This window comes from Artemia franciscana, unplaced genomic scaffold (assembly GCF_032884065.1).
Source record: "Artemia franciscana unplaced genomic scaffold, ASM3288406v1 Scaffold_1071, whole genome shotgun sequence".
In the NCBI taxonomy this organism is placed as follows: Eukaryota; Metazoa; Arthropoda; class Branchiopoda; order Anostraca; family Artemiidae; genus Artemia; species Artemia franciscana.
Window position 1 is genome coordinate 90434 of NW_027062734.1, and position 18391 is coordinate 108824.

The 18391-nt window shown below is 34.1% G+C and overlaps 1 protein-coding gene across 2 annotated transcripts in view; it reads left to right on the forward strand.

Moving 5' to 3' along the window:
- Positions 1-13591: 13591 nt before the first annotated feature.
- LOC136042311 (uncharacterized) overlaps positions 13592-18391 on the forward strand; it is a 44894-nt gene continuing 40094 nt past the window's right edge. For both annotated transcript variants that reach the window (XM_065727261.1, XM_065727262.1), the window contains exon 1: positions 13592-13712. In XM_065727261.1, coding sequence (XP_065583333.1) covers positions 13650-13712 — 63 coding nt within the window. In that variant the 5' untranslated portion in view covers positions 13592-13649. The remainder of the gene's footprint in view (positions 13713-18391) is intronic.

Below are 18391 nucleotides of genomic sequence, written 5' to 3' on the forward strand. Positions count from 1 at the left end.
GACATTACCAATATACTTAGAGAGGTGACAACTAGTGATTTACGCTTGGTTGGTAAAATAAACGTGGAAAATATTTAACATACATCAATGGATGCCTTGAAATGTTCAGATTGATACAAAGTTCCAACTTGTTCCGTCTAATTCTATTTTGTGAAAAGTAGTGACCAATGCACCTGATGCAACAATCTCTCTCACCTCGGCATTACTTCATGTACGAGAACAAAAGGTTATGAGTTCTGTTGCTTTGGCAATTGAAAAATTAAGAGCTAGTGGAAATAATATCAAACTGCTCGTTCCGCATACAATCACGAATCAACAACATATTACTACGGGTGCACATACTTACACCGACTCTTCATTTATCAATGATTAAATTCCTTCAAAACTTTCTTTGGCTTTTGTAAAAAATACTAGTGAATTAGATTATGTATAATATCCCTAAACAAAATTAAATTATTTGCCTTTCATCTCTTGTATGTAAATCAAATGGTATTCGACTCTACAATTTATCCTTCGATAAATTATACAGGATCCTATTTGAATTGACAATGTAATCCCTATATCGAGATTTGCAACTATTTGAAAATGGTATAACCGATGCAATATTTGCAAAAACTCATGGTATCATTGTATTGGAAGTGGCTGGTACTCAAGATATAAGCATTGTCCGAACAAGCACAGTACGTTTATTGTGTACCTTTGCCAAACCGTTGTCGGAGAAAATAGCATTAATCTTGCTAAATCAATTTGAAATTTGTTGGAAATTTACAACCAATGGCAGGGTTCTGTTTGATTTGGCACCATGAACACAAATCAAATAAGTAACGTATTCAATTTGGATCCGTACATGTCCAAACAAATATCCTACTGCACACCCTCAGATTTCCTTCAAAAACTCTAAATTTTAACACTATATACTTACTGTGAAATTCTCAGAATTTATGTAGACAATCCTTGATTGAACGAATTTTTAGTTGACAATACCCTTTCCTACCTGTATAGTAAAAATTTCTGTGCCTTAAGAATAAAATGCTTTTAAAATGTTTGTGAATTCGCTTATTAATAAAACTTGCATGTACAAAAAGCCTTCATTTTTAAAATATGTTCTACCATTAAAAGGTAACAATCAACATCGATAAGTGGCGGAAGCTTCTAGGGAATCAACTTGTATTCATCTTAGCATGCAAAGTAAGGGTCGAGTTCTGTACAATACAATGTAACTTCACGTTTATTATATCTCCTTGTTAAGTCAGTAACATTTTCCTGATTCATGCTATAAAATTCACGTGTTTCAACTTGCTTGTTTCATGCAATTTCACACACGATATTCTCATATGAAGAATCGCTTCCTGTAACAGCCAAATAAAAGTCAGTAGGTTTATAATCATAGTAAAAACTAGACTTTTTTTATTATTCTAGTAATTCTTATAGCTGTTTCTTAAAAATACTATTACCAGTGTCTAAAAAAATAAACTGGAGTCACGTTTAGGTTTTATTCCAATCATACCAGGGTAATTATTTTCTCATTGATCATATTTATCATATATGACGACTGGACCATAGGAAACCTCTAGCTTGAGAGTCACAAACGTCTTCAAGACAGGAATTACAGTCTTAAATTTGCGCTGCGTATCCTCTATGCAATTTTCATGGATTGTATAATCTAAACTTTATATCACAGTCATCAACAATAGTACTATTATCACAGGATGACCAGCTGCCCAATGTATACAGACATAATGGACATATGTAAAACATTTTCTACTGTTGACTGACTCACATCCAAAAGGAAACTGACTTGCAATCGATAAAATGCATGTCTTCCATGATGTAGAAGTTTCATACAATATTACTAAGACGGAGAATCATCTTTCATTATATCGTTAACCATTCTCTGATATAATATTTCCGTTGAGCAGATAACTCTTGAAAAAGATCACTTAAAATTAACCATTTTTTCAAAGTCACTATATTCCGCATAATTTTTTGTTTCTCAAATCCAACCATTTTTAACCTTGACATTCTCACTGCTGATTATAAGCTAATAAAGAATTAAGATTCTTTCTACCTTCTCATCAGTAGTAAACTATCCAACAAGAAAAACACTTGCAGAAATGTAATAGCAATAAACTCACTCCTTTTTTATATTGTTTTCAATATATTTCACTAATGTATTTAATCCGTCTTTTAATCTTTTTATCTGCATTATATTCAATTTTGCTGCAAAACATAACTTTTCTTCCAACTTTAATTTTCTCAATGATATTAAATATGTTTCAAACATCTCGTCTCATTATAGGGTTAGCCGACACCCGTTGCAGTTTCTACTGCTACATTAGGTACTCTAGGCTTCATTTCGTCATTGCTAGGGCCTTCAATATCAGCATCCATTATTATGGAACACTCCAAGAAAAATATCCACAATGTTGACAAACTGAGTTCCTTATCAGTACTGAGGTATGTGAACCGCAAGATCCAATCATTTGCGCAAGATTCTACCATCCTCAGAATAGGTAAAAAATTACGTAACAAGTAACTCCCTATAGTATTACGTAACAAACAGGTGTACTATAGTATTGCCCAAGACCCAGGTACACGTTATACCGTTTTGAGGGATTGGTAACTCCAATGGTATACCCCTTATTTGTGTCATAAAGCCCACCTATGCTTCACTACTGGCAGGTTTTGAATTTTTAAATCGGAGTAACGCCGGAGATATTTAAAACTCGAAAAGTCATTATAAACATATACGTCATTATAAAGTTCAGCAGTCTGTAAATGCACCAAAATCAGGGTTCATTATTACACTGAGTAAAGAACTGACTACTCTCTGTATTATATCACAATTAAGTCGTTATTGCTTTGACAAAGTCCTCTTTGCACCTTGTCATTACTTACTTTGCATTGGTACAAAGTCGGCCTACGACCTGGATATGATTACCTTTTTTCATCGGGTCATGAGTTAGCTCCTTTCTTCCATAGGTTTAAAACTTAAAAGGTTTTTGGGCTTAGTCAGGGCTTAGTTCATGTTTACACACATTAGGCCTTTTTCGTTTTTGCATTGAGGCTAAATTAGCTATTTTTTGCACCAAGATATTCTATTATTTCTGCCTAGCACGTTTCTACTCTAGATTATTTTTACATGGGTCAGGCCTTGGGTCATTATGCACCCAGGTCAGAATTTACTGTTTTCTAGATTATGAAAATAGTTTCCTTTATTAAAATTCAACACGTTTTTACATATCTTAATTTCTTTTAAATTGCATACGACTTGGTCTTTTTTTCACCAAGTCATAATGTACTCATTTATATAACAATTCAAAGCTTGGCTCATTTTTGTACCTTGTTTTTGTAACCCGTAGTATGGATTTCCCTTCTTGGTCACTGATATACATAAGCCATGCTCATATCCAGATTACACAAAGCGCAACATGCACACGTTTGGCTTAAAGTTGGTGGTTGAAGGGAGTCTCGGGGCAGAGTAGATAATATACCCAATGTTTATCTCCAATCAAACACATTGAAAATCTTTGCCAAATTTCAGTACTTAATTGTTGTTACCATACCCACCTTTTCCAGTAAAGTAATAATAATATGAGAAAATACTGAAAATAGGGAGCATTTGAGGGAATATTCCAAATATTAGGGGAAATTCCCCCTCCTCAACACCTTGCTCTGCTTGCTAAAATGTCGAAGTATTTTAAAAAACCTTATTTTTTTAACTAAACGGTCCTTGAGTTTCGGAATCGTTTTTAAAGAATTGGGACATTAAGTCAAACTTTAGCGTAAAGACTGAAGTATTGAAAAGGGAAAATTCCCTTCCACATACGGTTTTAGCATTAAGTTTTAATGTTGCTCTTGACTTTCAGCTGAAAATACTTTTTTCAGCTGAAGTTTGATCATTTCCAAATAATGCCGGGAAATCTACCTCCCCTTCCATGGAAAATCTCTCCCACGGAGATTCCTCCATAAAAAGTTCCTCTGACGTAAAATATCACTTCCGGACAATTTCATCCTCGCAGAAAATTCCCCCCAGAAAATATCTTGCGAGTATTCTGCCTAGAAAATTCTTCAGAGCCTACTTTCATTTAACAAAAAAAGACTTGTTTTTCATCAAATTTTTAAGTGTCTTTCTAATCATGCAGAAAATTCCTCCTCCATGGAAATTTTTATTGGAAATCCGCTTCTTTCTCCGATGGCAAGATTTTTCCACGGAAATCTCCCATGAAGAATTTATCCTGCAGAAAGTCCCACAGGGAGAATTTCTCACGCAGAAAACTCCTTCATGGGGAATCACTCACGCAGAAAATCTCCCCCACGCGAAAACCTCCCAGAAAATTACAACGCCCTTTAAAATTCCCCCTGAAAATTTCCCTGGAACACCTCCTCCACATGTAGAATTAAGGCAGCATAGAGAAAGTAAGACAAATAAAAAGAATTTCATTAAGGGATTTTGGCAAATTCCCACGTGTAAAATTTTCCCTTGAAAGTTTATTCCTGGAAACTTCCCTCCCCACAGAAAATTATCCTCTTAGAAAATCCCTCCACGGCAGAAAAATCCAACTCCTCGAAAAATCTCTGTTAATTTCCTATTTCCTAATAACAAATGGCATATGTTAACAATAGGCAAAATTTACAACTCAAAGCCAATTCCCCTGGTTGTTTGTGGGGTCATGTTATCCTCATCCCAAAATTTCTTGGGGATAATTCCGCCTGACAAATTCTTCTTAGTGTACTTTCAATTGAAAAAAAGACTTATTTTTCATTTAGTTTCTAATTGTTTTTCGAATCATGCCGAAAATCCCCGCATCATGGAAAGTTTTTCATGGAAAGCCCCTTCCCAGTAGTAAGATTCTTTCTCCTAAATTCCCCCTTTGATTTGATATTCAGATCCTTAGATTAATAACATTTACGCTTTGAAAAAAATTACTACAGGACATTTTAAAGCCAAAACGATTTTATGTGTATAGAACTTATGCAAACGACCGGTTTCCAAAAATATAACGAAGCACCCTTAACATGGTTAATTGACCTTTCAACTGCTCTGAATGAGATGGATATCTCAAAATTTCGATCAGATGAATTTGGAGGAAACACTGGTGTGGGAGGGAGGATAGTATCCATCTAGTATTTGTTGTTACGATTGAACCCTCTCCCAATCTTCTAGGACCATTGGTCCAATATCATCACCCTGGCGATAAAAAAAACGAGTGTCTAGGTCACTCCTTACTTACAGTTTGTTATCTTGAACTGTTAGAAATATATTTCTGAACATAATTCAATTTATAAAGTTGAGTCCTTACCCCTGGTCCCAAATGGACTTCATGTAGCTGAAAGGCTCCAGGTTTAACTTGAGCCCTCCATCTTCCCGCCCTAGGCACCCACATAAGCCCACTTCCTCGGATCAAAACTGTGAGATACCTATTTAAGTCATAACGATCGAAATAAACTATTCAATATGCCTCTAAATGGAACACAGCAAAATTACCCTCAAGGGGATGGACCCCAAATAGTACAATTGGCACGATATTCAAAAATACATTTTAATTGAAAAGGTGCTTATTTTGCATCTTTTTGAAACCAGAATCAGGCAAAGAATTTAAACCTCTATGATTGGATTCAGAAGGTTAGGTCCATAACTCCATTGACACCCCCTTCTATACCACAGATTTATGAAGGTAGGTATTTAGTCATAACCAAATTTTCAAAAAACAAATTGAATCGCTTCTTACTTTTTCAATGCCGCGGCATTGACTTTGATACAGTAACAATCAAGTATAGAGTTGGATTGTGTTTGACAATGTATTTGATGATATACGCTCTTGTAACATGACCCTGGATGAAGTAACGTTTGAACTAACAGCAGAAAAAGAATTGTCTCAGTTGATTTACCTAACTGAGACTAAGCTATGTTTCTAGAGACTGAACTAACTAGCTATATTTCAGACAAAATATTTCTGCCTCATAGAGAATCGTACATAACTTTATCCATTCCTAACGACTTTTCATAATGTTTCCTTTCCATTTGAGAAAATTATTCATTTTTAAATTAAGTCCTTGCCATAATTAATTCTTACAAATTGAAAAAGCATAAGCTTTTGTAACTATATACCATGTTTGGTGAATAGCCATAGTAACAAACAAAGACAAATAAGCACTCAATCTTGGCAGTCCTGAAGGTGCATTAGTGTTCAATAAGATTTCGTTCTGATCATGGTAGTGGACATTCAAGCACCTATCTTGTTAGTTTTTACAGCAACATTTTTTGCCATAATGACAATTGCAGTAAATTTGGTGTTTCTTTGTGGGCTCCAAAAACCAAGAATACAAAAAACAATCATCAATCACATACTAAGAAATTTTAGCATAGTCGGCTGCCTCCTTGTATCAGTATATTATTGTCAGATTGTATATAAGCTTATGAAAAAAGAACCGAAGGAAATAGACTGTTACCTGACACCTATTATTAACATATTTCTGCATTTCGTTTTGAACTTTGAGCATGGGGTTTGCTTAACCGTACGCTGTCTCATGTTAGGTTTTCCCAATCGAATAAAAAATTGGTCAAATAAAAAAATGTATTTGGTTACCCTGTCATTGGGTGCTCTCATAGCAGCGCCATATTTCGTTCCGTTTTTTAACATAAAAGCGCTACTCCATTTTCAGTTCTGCAGTCTTCAACAAATAGAACAGGCAGCACCTAGATTGGGCAAGACAAACGCCATAAGCCTGACTTCAACTTTAATTATTCTTCTGATACTTAGTTTTGTTGTTCTAAAGCTGGAGAATAAAGTCTCAAAAAAAGTTGGGCCCAATGCAGGGTTGCGAAAAGTTAATTTAGCAACAGCAAAGGCTCAGATCCTTATAACTATCAGTTCTATTGTAACTACACCGTTGCCAGCAATGTTTACTGCGTATGTGCTGAGATCAATTAAACATGAACTAAGCATTCAAATCGTCCCAGTTCTATTTTTCTGCGTCGCAACTTTCCGTTACATATTTCCACCATCTATGTATCTAGTTTTCAATAGAGAGCTAAGGGTTTCGTTTTTTCATTAATTATGTTGTTAAATTAGTAAATGGAATGGTAAGAAAGCCAACAACTTAGCAAAAGCGAGTAGTCATTTTACTATTCATATTATTTTCTATTTATCTTCAAAACTTTCTTTTTAATCTTTTATTCTTCTGCGTCTTTAAATCTAACCAGGTGTCTGAAGGAGTTTATATTGCTATGAAAATATAATACAGTGTTCCTACTTTGGCTAAAAAGGTGCAAGCTCCATAGATTCTATTTTAAATTCTACGCGAAGCATTCTTCATACTCAGTGTTTTCTTATTATATGGTCAACCTTTCTGCGTACCTTCAAGAACTATCTGAATGAATCAATAAGGATACTTTAATGTAACAAAGCTAAAAACTGGAAGAAAAAATTGTATTTCAATTGTTATTACACACATTTGTTTGCAAGAGGAAAGTGTCTATTGGCCCAAAAAAAGGGAAAAAGAATAATTTTCCTTTCAGAAGCTCCATATTTTAATTGTATTTGTATTTGACAAAAGGACACAGTTTTGAAAAAGAGAGAACCTCTCATTATCTTGTGAACTAAATAAGATATAGAAAACAAGGATTGGCTGGTCATCTGAACTTATGATACTTTACACAGTCAGCTAGAAATATAACTTTGTCAAAGAGTATCATCTGCCATATTTTGAATTACTGCAGCTGATGTGGCGATAATTTCATTGACGTAAAACCAAAATTATATTTAAAAATAATTTATTCTAAAATAAACAGCAATGTTAAAAACTTAAATTGAGTAGAGACAAGACTTCTGGTACCAGGTCCTAGTGAAGATTTGAAGCAACTATTATTTATTAGCTACATTTCCGGAGTAACATTTGGTACCTTGTATTAAAAGGGAACGTTGCACTTTTTGTTTCACATTTGTCGTTTATTGTTTACCATGTAATATATATTTCCATAAATAATTTGTATAGACACAAAAAAGCGATAAAGAGGATATACTTAAATTTGTTATTCAAATCCTTATATTAAAAAAATGAAATATGACAGCCTGAATCATTTATGATTATAGGACATTGGCAAACGGCCGGTTTCTAATAATAAAACGAAGCAACTTTAGCGAAGAAATGAAACAAAATTTTAAAATCATACAGTGTATCGTTTTACTCACAAAGAACTTGGGTTTGAAGTAAACACTCATAAAAACACACTTTACCTTCAAATAAAAATCTCAATCATCTTTAAATAATGTCTATTATATTTTTTTTATGGTTTCAAATGACAGGAATGTAGTGTCTGTTAAAAAACAGCTATTCACAGAACGTATCTAACTTTGGATTTGATGAATACTCGTTAAAAGATCTGATTGTTTCACAATTACATCCACTCGATCTGTCTTTAGATCGACAAAGATAACCTTAGGCTGTTTCAATCAGTGCTTGGGATTTTGACAAATGTAAGTAGCTCTAGGCCATGAAGCTGTTCTATACCCACTGACCAATACAAGCAATTATAATTTGTGATAGTTCCCCCGGCCTTCTAGTTATTTTCATTTTGTGTGTTGGTATTTTTCAGATAAACACTACTTCTGTTAAAATGTCAAACAAACAAAATACATAACTGTAAAATTTGTACCTCCAGTAGCAAGTAGACATTTTAATCAACATTGTAAGGACTTGTAATTTAGATGCTAGGTCTATGTTATGTTTAATGCACGTTTTGGTGATTTATAGAGAGGTCACAATAAAACTGTGTCGTTTTTTAAGAGTCTGTACATTTCATGATATTGATGTTTACTACTAAGTTTGCTTTTTTGCGCTTTCTTTATTCTTATAATTTACTTAAGAGAATTGAAAATTCTCTTAAGTTATTAACTTATTGAAACTTTGGTTGATTTTACAGGACAGAAGCGAAATTTCTAAACTCGATAGAAAAATTTTACAGTCTTAAAACTGACTTTTGAGTTGTGATTCTTTGATTCTTGTCATCCTTACTTTATACACGTTGCATTTATACTTGGAGGAGTAAAATTTTTATCTGTTGAGTGAAACGCTTCAAAGCCATATACATTAGATGTCAGCAGTTAGTGTTTGTATGGTGTTTCAAATAAAATTTAATTCTATTAAAATCATTTCTATAGTTTGCTACTGTTTGGATATCCAGAATAACTTCAATAACCCTATGATTTCGACCCCTTGTCCGTTTCGAAAAGAGCAATCGCTATTCTGAGCGTGTCCGAAAGCTCAAGTATGCAGAATTAATTTCGCATCCGTCTGGAATTCTTCGAAGAATTCTCAGTCCGGACTAGAATTTCATCTGTAATTATCGCAGGGTTATGACGTCAAAAAACCCTACGAAAGATTCTACGAAATTGCAGCATTTATCTGAGGTTTTTCAGAAGAAACTAAAGAAAGATAGTGGCGATCCATATCCAAAGCATAAGGAAGACCAGAGCATAAGGAAGAAAGATCTGTTTCCAGAGAGATTTCAAATTCCAGAAATGTGTAATAAAAAAACTTCCAATGTAAGTGGCTAAGAATATCTCAGTTAAAAAAAAAATCATTTGTGATCAGCAGCTTTTAGATTATTATCGCTAAGAATTTAGATCTTCACCTTTCTCATTGATCATAGAGCTTTAATTTTATGATAACTGCGAAATACAATGATCATTGACTTCTTGTTTTGTTATTCTTGAAGGAAAAAAATTAAGCTGTTTTAAACAAAGAGAAAACATAAAATTTCTCATGCCCTGCTAAAGGTTATCTCTAAGCAGAGTGATAGCTTATCAGCAGTTGTTGATAGATGTTTAATAAAGTGATTGTTAATATTCTAGTTGAGTGACTTCTTGTTATCTCACAGAGGGGTAAGGTTAGGAAAATGAAACTTTCAGGGGTGGGTCTACAGGCTAAAGTATATCCTGGGAAGGAATTCTATAATACCCACCTCCACTCCTCCCTCTAGAGAGCCCTGAAATTCGCCTACATGACAGTTTTAACAGGTTTGTCAAAATTGAAATTTTGACAAAACAACATTTTATCTTAATTTTTAGTTACCAGTTGCTTTTTCTCTGCCTTTAGTTCTGAAAATGTAATTCCTGTTATGAGTAGATGAGCCATGTCAATGTTGTTTTTTTTCAAAATTTAGGAAATGTATTGGCATATCTTTAAAACCTTATAATTTGTATGGAGTAAAGTTGTGAAGCTGAAAACAATTTTGTTGTACTTCATTCAAGCAGAAGATCTATTTTGCAGTATTTCACTTTTATAACACATATTTTGAAGGTCATCAAAGGTCAGGGCGCTCTAGAGAGAGAAGGAATAGGGGTAGGCACTTCAAAATACCTTCCCAGGACATACTTTAGCCTGTAGATGCATCCCTGGAAGTTTCATTTTCCTAACATAACCCCTTTTTGAGATAGCAAGAAGTCAATCAACTAGAATTTTACCAAGTGATTTTCTTTCAAGTAAAATTGATCTGCCCTAAATAGGGTGATAATCCTGTCTTCAAGCAATCATCACATTAAAGCTGCAAACCCATTGTCAACATCACAATGCAAATAAGCTGAAATAGCAGTATAGTTGACTAAGTATCAGTGCAGTATTAGCATTTTAACCATGGTCTAGCTCCTTTAGAATTATGTTTGAGTAACCTGATGTGAGCTACCTCTTCTAATCAGGATAGGGCTTTAAACTAATTTCCCAGGGATCAAAAATATGATAGCTTTTCCTTTAACTACATATCTTTAACTATATTGTGTATCAGACACAAATTTATTTTTAAGCTTTTTGGTCTAAAGGATTTTTTTTTTAACTTGGTCAAATATCAGAGACAGCACCTTACCTTTGCTTGAAATTATACTAAACAAATCTGATAAATTCTAGTAGGATCCAATTTGGTCATATTTTGCTATGTACATTTATTCCATCTTTCATTTAAATTTGATACTCCTTTCACTAACTTCAGCAAATCAACAAAAAATTCTACTTTTGTTTATAGACCCCCCTTCTCTTTCCATATTTGACCTAAGGTCAATGAAAAAAACTTTAAAAGCCTTAGCCTTTTTGACTTAGGGTCATAGTCTCAGAATCTCAATCAAACAGATGGATGGACAAATAGATATTGCAATGTCTGTGTTATCTATAGCTAACACATTTGATCCCAGAAAAGATTTAACAAATCTTATCATTGACACATCAAATTTAGCATGCTGATGAACCTGATATTTGCCTTGTAGTGTTTATTAGTGTACAAATAATATTTATAACAAAAAAAAAAGTCTTTTATTTTTGCTGTTTAAGATGTTTATGATTTTACAGAATGTTATATTTGAGTGTGGGTGTGTGCTAGGATTAACAATGCTTATGACAGCAAAGGTCCTTCCATTTGTGGCACCACAGAGTGTTGAATCCCTGACCCTGAACTCCTGAGTCAACTGTCATATTTGACATATGTGAAAAAATGTATTTAATTTTTTTTGGCTCCTAAAGGTGTGATTGAAAATAGTCAGAGCTTGGGGATGTGAATCCCCTTATTTGTCCTGTTGGAAGGAGGCTAGTACTGTACTTGCAATTTTCATAGTTTCTTGTTAATCTTATAATCTCAATTTTTGCAATTTTCTTGTTTCTTTACCACTTCAATGGTATTCTATGAACCTTTTCTTGTTCTTTGTAATATGCCTTTACTGTATTTGGGATATACCTGTAGACTTCTCTTGGATACTCTACAATATCATCCTTATTTAGATCAGGTTGCATGTAGCTTTTTCTAAATGTTGTCAAGTCTCTTAAGTCACTTATACCTGATGCTTTCCCCACTGTTTTTAGTTGGTAAAAAAAAAAAATCCAAAGAAAATTCCCATTGAAAAGAGCCCAAAAGTAAGATTGAATTTGTCAAAGCTTGAAGGTTTGCCCCTTCAGTCTGTTTAAAAAAAAACAGATTCATAATTGAAGCTTTGTTCATTTCAATCTTAAAAGTGACCTACATTTGTGACAATTCATTAAATTGTTATAAAGGGATACTTTTATTCATTTATTTGGCTTGTTTGAATTCTAAATGATTGTTTTTTAATCTTTAAATTGATCTGTACTTATGTTTAATAAGTTTAAAAGAAAGCTTATATGGCCAAGTCAGTAGGCCAGTAAAGGACCAGGTGTTCCTTTAGCCAGGAAGTACAATAGGAAGCTAGGGGCCAGCCATCCTATGCTTTTGCATGCCCTTCCTGCTCCACATTTCTCTAGGTAACCTTTTAAAGTTGGGCCAATTCTAGCCAAGCTGACAGAGCCACATCTTTGATCCCTGTCCAAAACCAAATAAACTGGTAATGCCAGGAATTAAACCTGTGCCCTTTGGACAAGGATTCTCAAGCTACAGAACCAGCCACTTAGGAAAGAACACAAATGTGACCACATAACAACAATTGTTTGAAAAAAGAAAATATTGAAAAAAAGTCAAGCCATAGTTGCTGCCCATAAACAATATGCATTTTGTTTAGACAAAGTAAATTTAAGACAGGTATCAACAAAACTCCATCAGGAATTGTATTTACTTAAGATACAATAAGCAATATGAAAGCTTAGTTTTGTGATATTCTAGTCTTGAAATAATGCAAAATAAGAAAAATTATATTTCCTATTTGTTTTCTATAAGCTCATTTGAGACTACAATATGACCATGGTGCACTTATAAACTCTCTGAAATGCTTTTAACAGAAAGAATTGTAAAGACAATTGTTCTGATCAGCAAGAAAAATATTAACATAACTCTCTAAACTTGGCACTTTTTAAGACAACTTCTTAGCAAAGCAAATGCAAAACATAAGAATTCAGCTAAAACGTGGTGAAATACATGACAGATCTTATTGGTCTAAATAATCAATGCCTATAAAAACAACAGCTTTCTGATTCTTAGCAGCAGCTTGGCAATGGACAATCTCAGTTCTATTAGCCTACTAGATATGGTCTAGATGGTTATGGAGACATTTACATTTTATTTTCTCTAGAGGTATATTTAGCGCATAAGTGGATATGCACTATGTTACAAATCTAATGATCACCCAATTTACATGAACACTAGATTTCAAGGGCCAGAGAAAATTTGATCCTTGAATCTAGTAATGACCATCGATCTTGATTGACATTATAAGAAAGTCTTGAGCCTTACTTATTGTTAGGCATAGGCCTACCAAAGACTATGGTAAATGCTAGATATACCCTGTGTCTGACCTAAGCTATACAAAATCTTGACAATTGTGCATGCATTATCTGTAAGAGAAAAATTGCTACTCCATTAGACAGAACAAAAGCATGTCCAGTACTTTAATTTGCAGTAGTAGCAAAGTGATTAGGAGCTACATAGAGGCTGTTTTCAATCTGATGGTTTATTTCTGTTTCTTCTCCTACTACTGAGTTGCTGTTGAGTAGAGATTTGAGCTTCAAAGAACAAATGACGAAAACAGCTTTCGGACTGAGTATTCAGAATTAACCCTGCATCTGGATGCAGCATTCTTTGTGAAATAAGCTTTCGGACACGGTCTCTGTTTAAAAGAGCAATCGACATTTGCCATTTTTTTTTTCAAAATCAGTTTGTACAACGCTGCTCATTTCAGTGTCATATTTTGAATCAAAAAATGACGGAAATTGAAATAAGATTTAAACAAAGCTTTGATTCTGCGTCCTTAGTCTCTGAGAAAGTGAGTTTATCTTTTGATGATGAATCTTAGTAAAATTCTAGATAATGGAAATCGTTCTATCCTGGTAACTGATCTCTATAGGTGAAACTTTAGGGTGTATCCAGAGGCTAGGCTATATATGGCTAGCACATACACACAGAGATTCTTGGAGAATCTATATGCAATGCTTCTCCCTCAAAGAGGAAGGAACTTTGATGACCTATTGGTACTGTTATTTATCCCCTGTTGTGTACTAGGCCTGAACACCTAAAGCTAATAACAGTTTGCATTTCACTATGCCTACACTCAAATATTTTCTAGTCCGATTTAGCCTATTAGGACTTCATTACCATTTTGCTGAAAAAAATGCGGTAAAGTTCTAGTTAATTGACTTCTTGCTATCTCAGAAAGGGTTTAGGTTAGGAAAATGAAACTTTCATGGATGAATCAACAGACTAAAGTATGTCCTGGGAAGATATTTTGAAGCAACTATGGCCACTCCTTCTCTCTCTAGAGGGCCCTGACCTTTGATGACCTTTAAAAATATTTGTGTTTTAAAAGTGAAACCTTGCAAAATAGAAAGTACAACAAAATTGTTTTCAGCTTCATAACTTTACTCAATTCCATTTTATAAGGTTTTAAAGATATGCAAATACATTTCCTAAATTTTGAAGAAAAAAAAACATTGATATGGCTCAAAATTCTACTCAAATAAGAGGAATTGCATTTTCAGAACTAAAGGCAGAGAAAAAGCAACTAGTAATTGAAAATAAAGTAAAATGTTGTTTTGTCAAAATTCCAATAGTTATAAACCTGTCATGTAGGCAATATTTCAGGGCCCTCTAAAGGGAGAAGGAGTGCAGGTGGGTACTTTAAAATACCTTCCGGGACATACTTTAGCCTTTAGACTCATCCCTGAAAGTTTCATTTTCAAACCTAGACCCTTTCCAAGATAGCAAGAAGTCAATTAACAAGAATTTTACCAAAAAAACTAATGTTCAGCTGTGGCCCCTATATAGATTAGTTACTTTGGTGTAGCAAATCACAGAAGCAACAGAACTTTGTGGACTTTCTGGATTGTGAAGAATGGCAACAGTATGACCAAAATCAACATTAAATAGTTTTATCCCAATTCACTGAATTTCTAATATTAATTAAAGATGATTTATGAATACTGACAAAAGTGAAAGTAGAAGTGTTAATGTCATCAACAAAAAAAAAAACATGCTGTATACTACAAAGTTATAATTTTTCAGCCTTTTCAGTGTTTTTTCAGCCTTGTACAAACCTATGTCCTTGGTTAGGTATGGGGCCACCAGGGGCATTTGTGACTTAAATAGTTATTAAGCTTGGAGATCACAAAAACAAGCTTCAAGTAGTTTATTCACTTTGTCTCTATGTTATTAGGCTAATTGAATCATGTGTACATCTACTGCAGTTTAAATGGCTGCTCAAGCCAACATAGGAATTGATTTGACCTTTCTTCCTAAAATTAAAAGAGCTGATTCCCTAGCATGACCAAAATGCAAGGGTATAGAGTAGTGGCATCCTAGAAGGAAATATTGAGTAAAAGTAGCATCATTATATTCTTATTTTATGATACTTTTCAGCATAGGCCTAACAATAGACCTCCTAATGATGGACCCATAAATAGCTCTAATAATATCTCTCTTTGCTGTTGATGAATTGTCACATGCTAAATCCAATTTTAACCATAGGAAAGAACATAAGAATAGCAATCTAATGATTCCTTTTTTTTTAGTTTGGTAAAATTCTAGTTGGTTGACTTTTGGCTATCTTGGAAAGGGGTTAGGTTAGGAAAATGAAACTTTCAGGGATGGGTCTAAAGGCTAAAGTATGTCCCGGGAAGGTATTTTGAAGCATCCACCTCCACTCCTTCTCCCTCTAGAGGGCTTTGAAATTTGCCTACATACCTAATGAACTTTTGACAAAACAAAATTTTACGTTAATTTTCTGTTACCAGTTGCTGTTTCTCTACCTTTACCTCTGAAAATGCAATTCCTGCCATTTGAGTAGAATTCTGAGCCATATCAATGTCTTTTTTCAAAATTTAGGAAATGTTTTTACATATCTTTAAAACCTCATAAATTGGGATTGAGCAAAGCTGTGAAGCTGAAAACAATTTTGTTGTGCTTCATTCAAGTAGAAGATCTATTTTGCAAGGTTTCACTTTTATAACACACATATTTTCAAAGGTCAGGGCCCTCTAGAGGGAGAAGAAGTGGAGGTGGGTACTTCAAAATACCTTACAGGGACATACTTTAGCCTTTAGACTCATCCCTGAAAGTTTCATTTTCCTAACCTAACCCCTTTCCAAGATAGCTAAACGTCAATCAACTAGAATTTTACCGTTTTTTTCTTTATCATAGGGTACCTCTGACAGTATTGGTTTACCCTGTATATAGGAGAAATCTATAAGACCTGGAGAAGTCATATTTTTTTCTTTCTTTTTTTATTTTAACATGAAAAATAACATCACACTTCAAATAATGAGAAAAAAGTTGAAAAAATGATTTCAGTTAGCACCAGAGAGATTTGATAGTGCAAGATTTTGATTACTTTCAGGCCTTAGTGTTCTTCTTGTATAGGCTGATCTGGTCTTAGCATATTCCCCTGGATGAGTCCCACCCATATTTCCCTAGATAATCCCAAGTGTTTATTAGAAGGGAAATTAAAAGTTATTTATTACTAGTATTTTTCCTTGTCATTTCACAGTGCAGTTTCCAGTAATATTCCTGGTTCTTTGGTTGCTGCTTATACTAGCTCTGGATCCTCTGACATTCCTACCTCTCAAGAAATGAAGTTCCTTAGTTCCAATGTTGATTGCCCCCCTAATAAACTTTCAGAACTTTCCTTTTGTATGTTAATGTCACAGGTGGATGTTGCAGCAGTTACAGAAGCTGCACCAAAAAACACCATGTCAGCCTTATTACCTGATGAAATCCAAATTAATAGTTACCAACTCTTTTCTAACCTGAATTCCCCACTGTCACAGAGGAGTGTTCTTATATATGAGATAGACTAAAAGTAAGTCTCATGCATTTTAGTTATCTAACTTTTGATGGAATTGAGTCTGTTAGGATGAAAATATACAATATCAATTGTAGTGGGTGTTGTTTATATAAGTAATGCTGTGTTATCACAAGTGATCTCCAATTTTGCAATTATGATCTTGTCCTTCTGGGGGGCTTTAACCTTCCTGAAATCCAATGGATCCGGTTTTGTACTAGAGATTTTTCTCTTTGTCTGCCCTTTGATAATTCCCTATGTCAAATAATTTCACATAATATGTCACCCAAGACTCTTGATCTGATTATTCTCAGTAAGCCTGACATTCTCATTAAGAATATAATAACCACACCCACTGGTAATAGCAGCCAAATTATAATTATTTAGAGTTATATTTGCCCACTAAACAACCCTCTTACAAGCAATGAAAGTATGTTAATTACAAACTAGTCTCCAAAAAACTTGCCAATGGCTACTTGGAACAGCTTATCACCAATTATATTGATGAGAGTCAGTCTAATGTGAAAACTGTAATTATGCATGTTGAAAAGTACCAGAATTTGGCCAAAGTCTACTTTTCTTACCTACTGAAACAAGTAACCTAAATAATAGAAAACATTTACTATAAAAATATCACAGGAAAAAGAAAACCTCAGAAGATTATCAGCTCTTCAAATTTTTGTAACTAGGCAACCAACCATATCAAGGAGTTGAAGAGAAGGATAATCCTATGAGGGATGTTACAGAAAATCCTAAATATTTCTATTCTTATGCCTCTCAGAGATGTTGCAGCAGATGCACAGTCCCTGATATCGTGCACAATAGTTAACCAGTTGCTGAACCTGAGCTGAAAGTTTAAATTTTTAACCAACAGTTTGTATCTCTTTTTTCCTCCAATTCAAGTATTGCTTTTCCCCCACCCCCTATATATGATGTATCACACAATATGGAACCTATTCTGGTTAATGATACAATAGTTCTAAAGGAACTTATGTTTCTCAAAATGAATAAATCTGCTCATCCAGACTGCATTCATTCTTGTATCCTCCATGAATGTCAAACAGTTTTGTCTCAACCTATTCCCTTACTGTTCAAGTTATCATTAAAATTTTTCAGACTACCTCTGGATTGGAAAACAGCCCATATCATTCCAATATTTAAGAAAGTTAGAAAGGACCTTGCTGAAAATTACCAACCTATTAGCATGACATTAGCAGTTCTTAAAGTTCTTGGAAGAATAATCCATTCTGTAGTTATTAGACATCTTGATGCAATAATCTCTAGTACAGCTTACAGCATGGCTTTTGTTTTGGAAGATCCTTTGGTTATAATCTCCTTGAATCATATGACCATATAAGTTACTTGCTGACATGATTCTGCTTGACTTTTCTTATAGCTTTTGACAAAGTTTGTCACAAGCAACTTGTAATCAAATTAAGTGCTGTCAAGCTTTAAGAGAAGTCCTGGCTCTGGTCCTACACTTTTTAACATCTTCATCAATGATGCTGCTTCCACTATCAGTAATAAACTAAAGCTCTATGCTGACGACCTGAAGCTCATTGGACCAGGCTTGTCCTGTGAAGATCATGCCCTTCTACAAAATAATCTTGGACTGCTTGACCAGTGTGCTGAGGCTTGGCCTCTTAAATTTAATGTTGTCAAGTGCCATG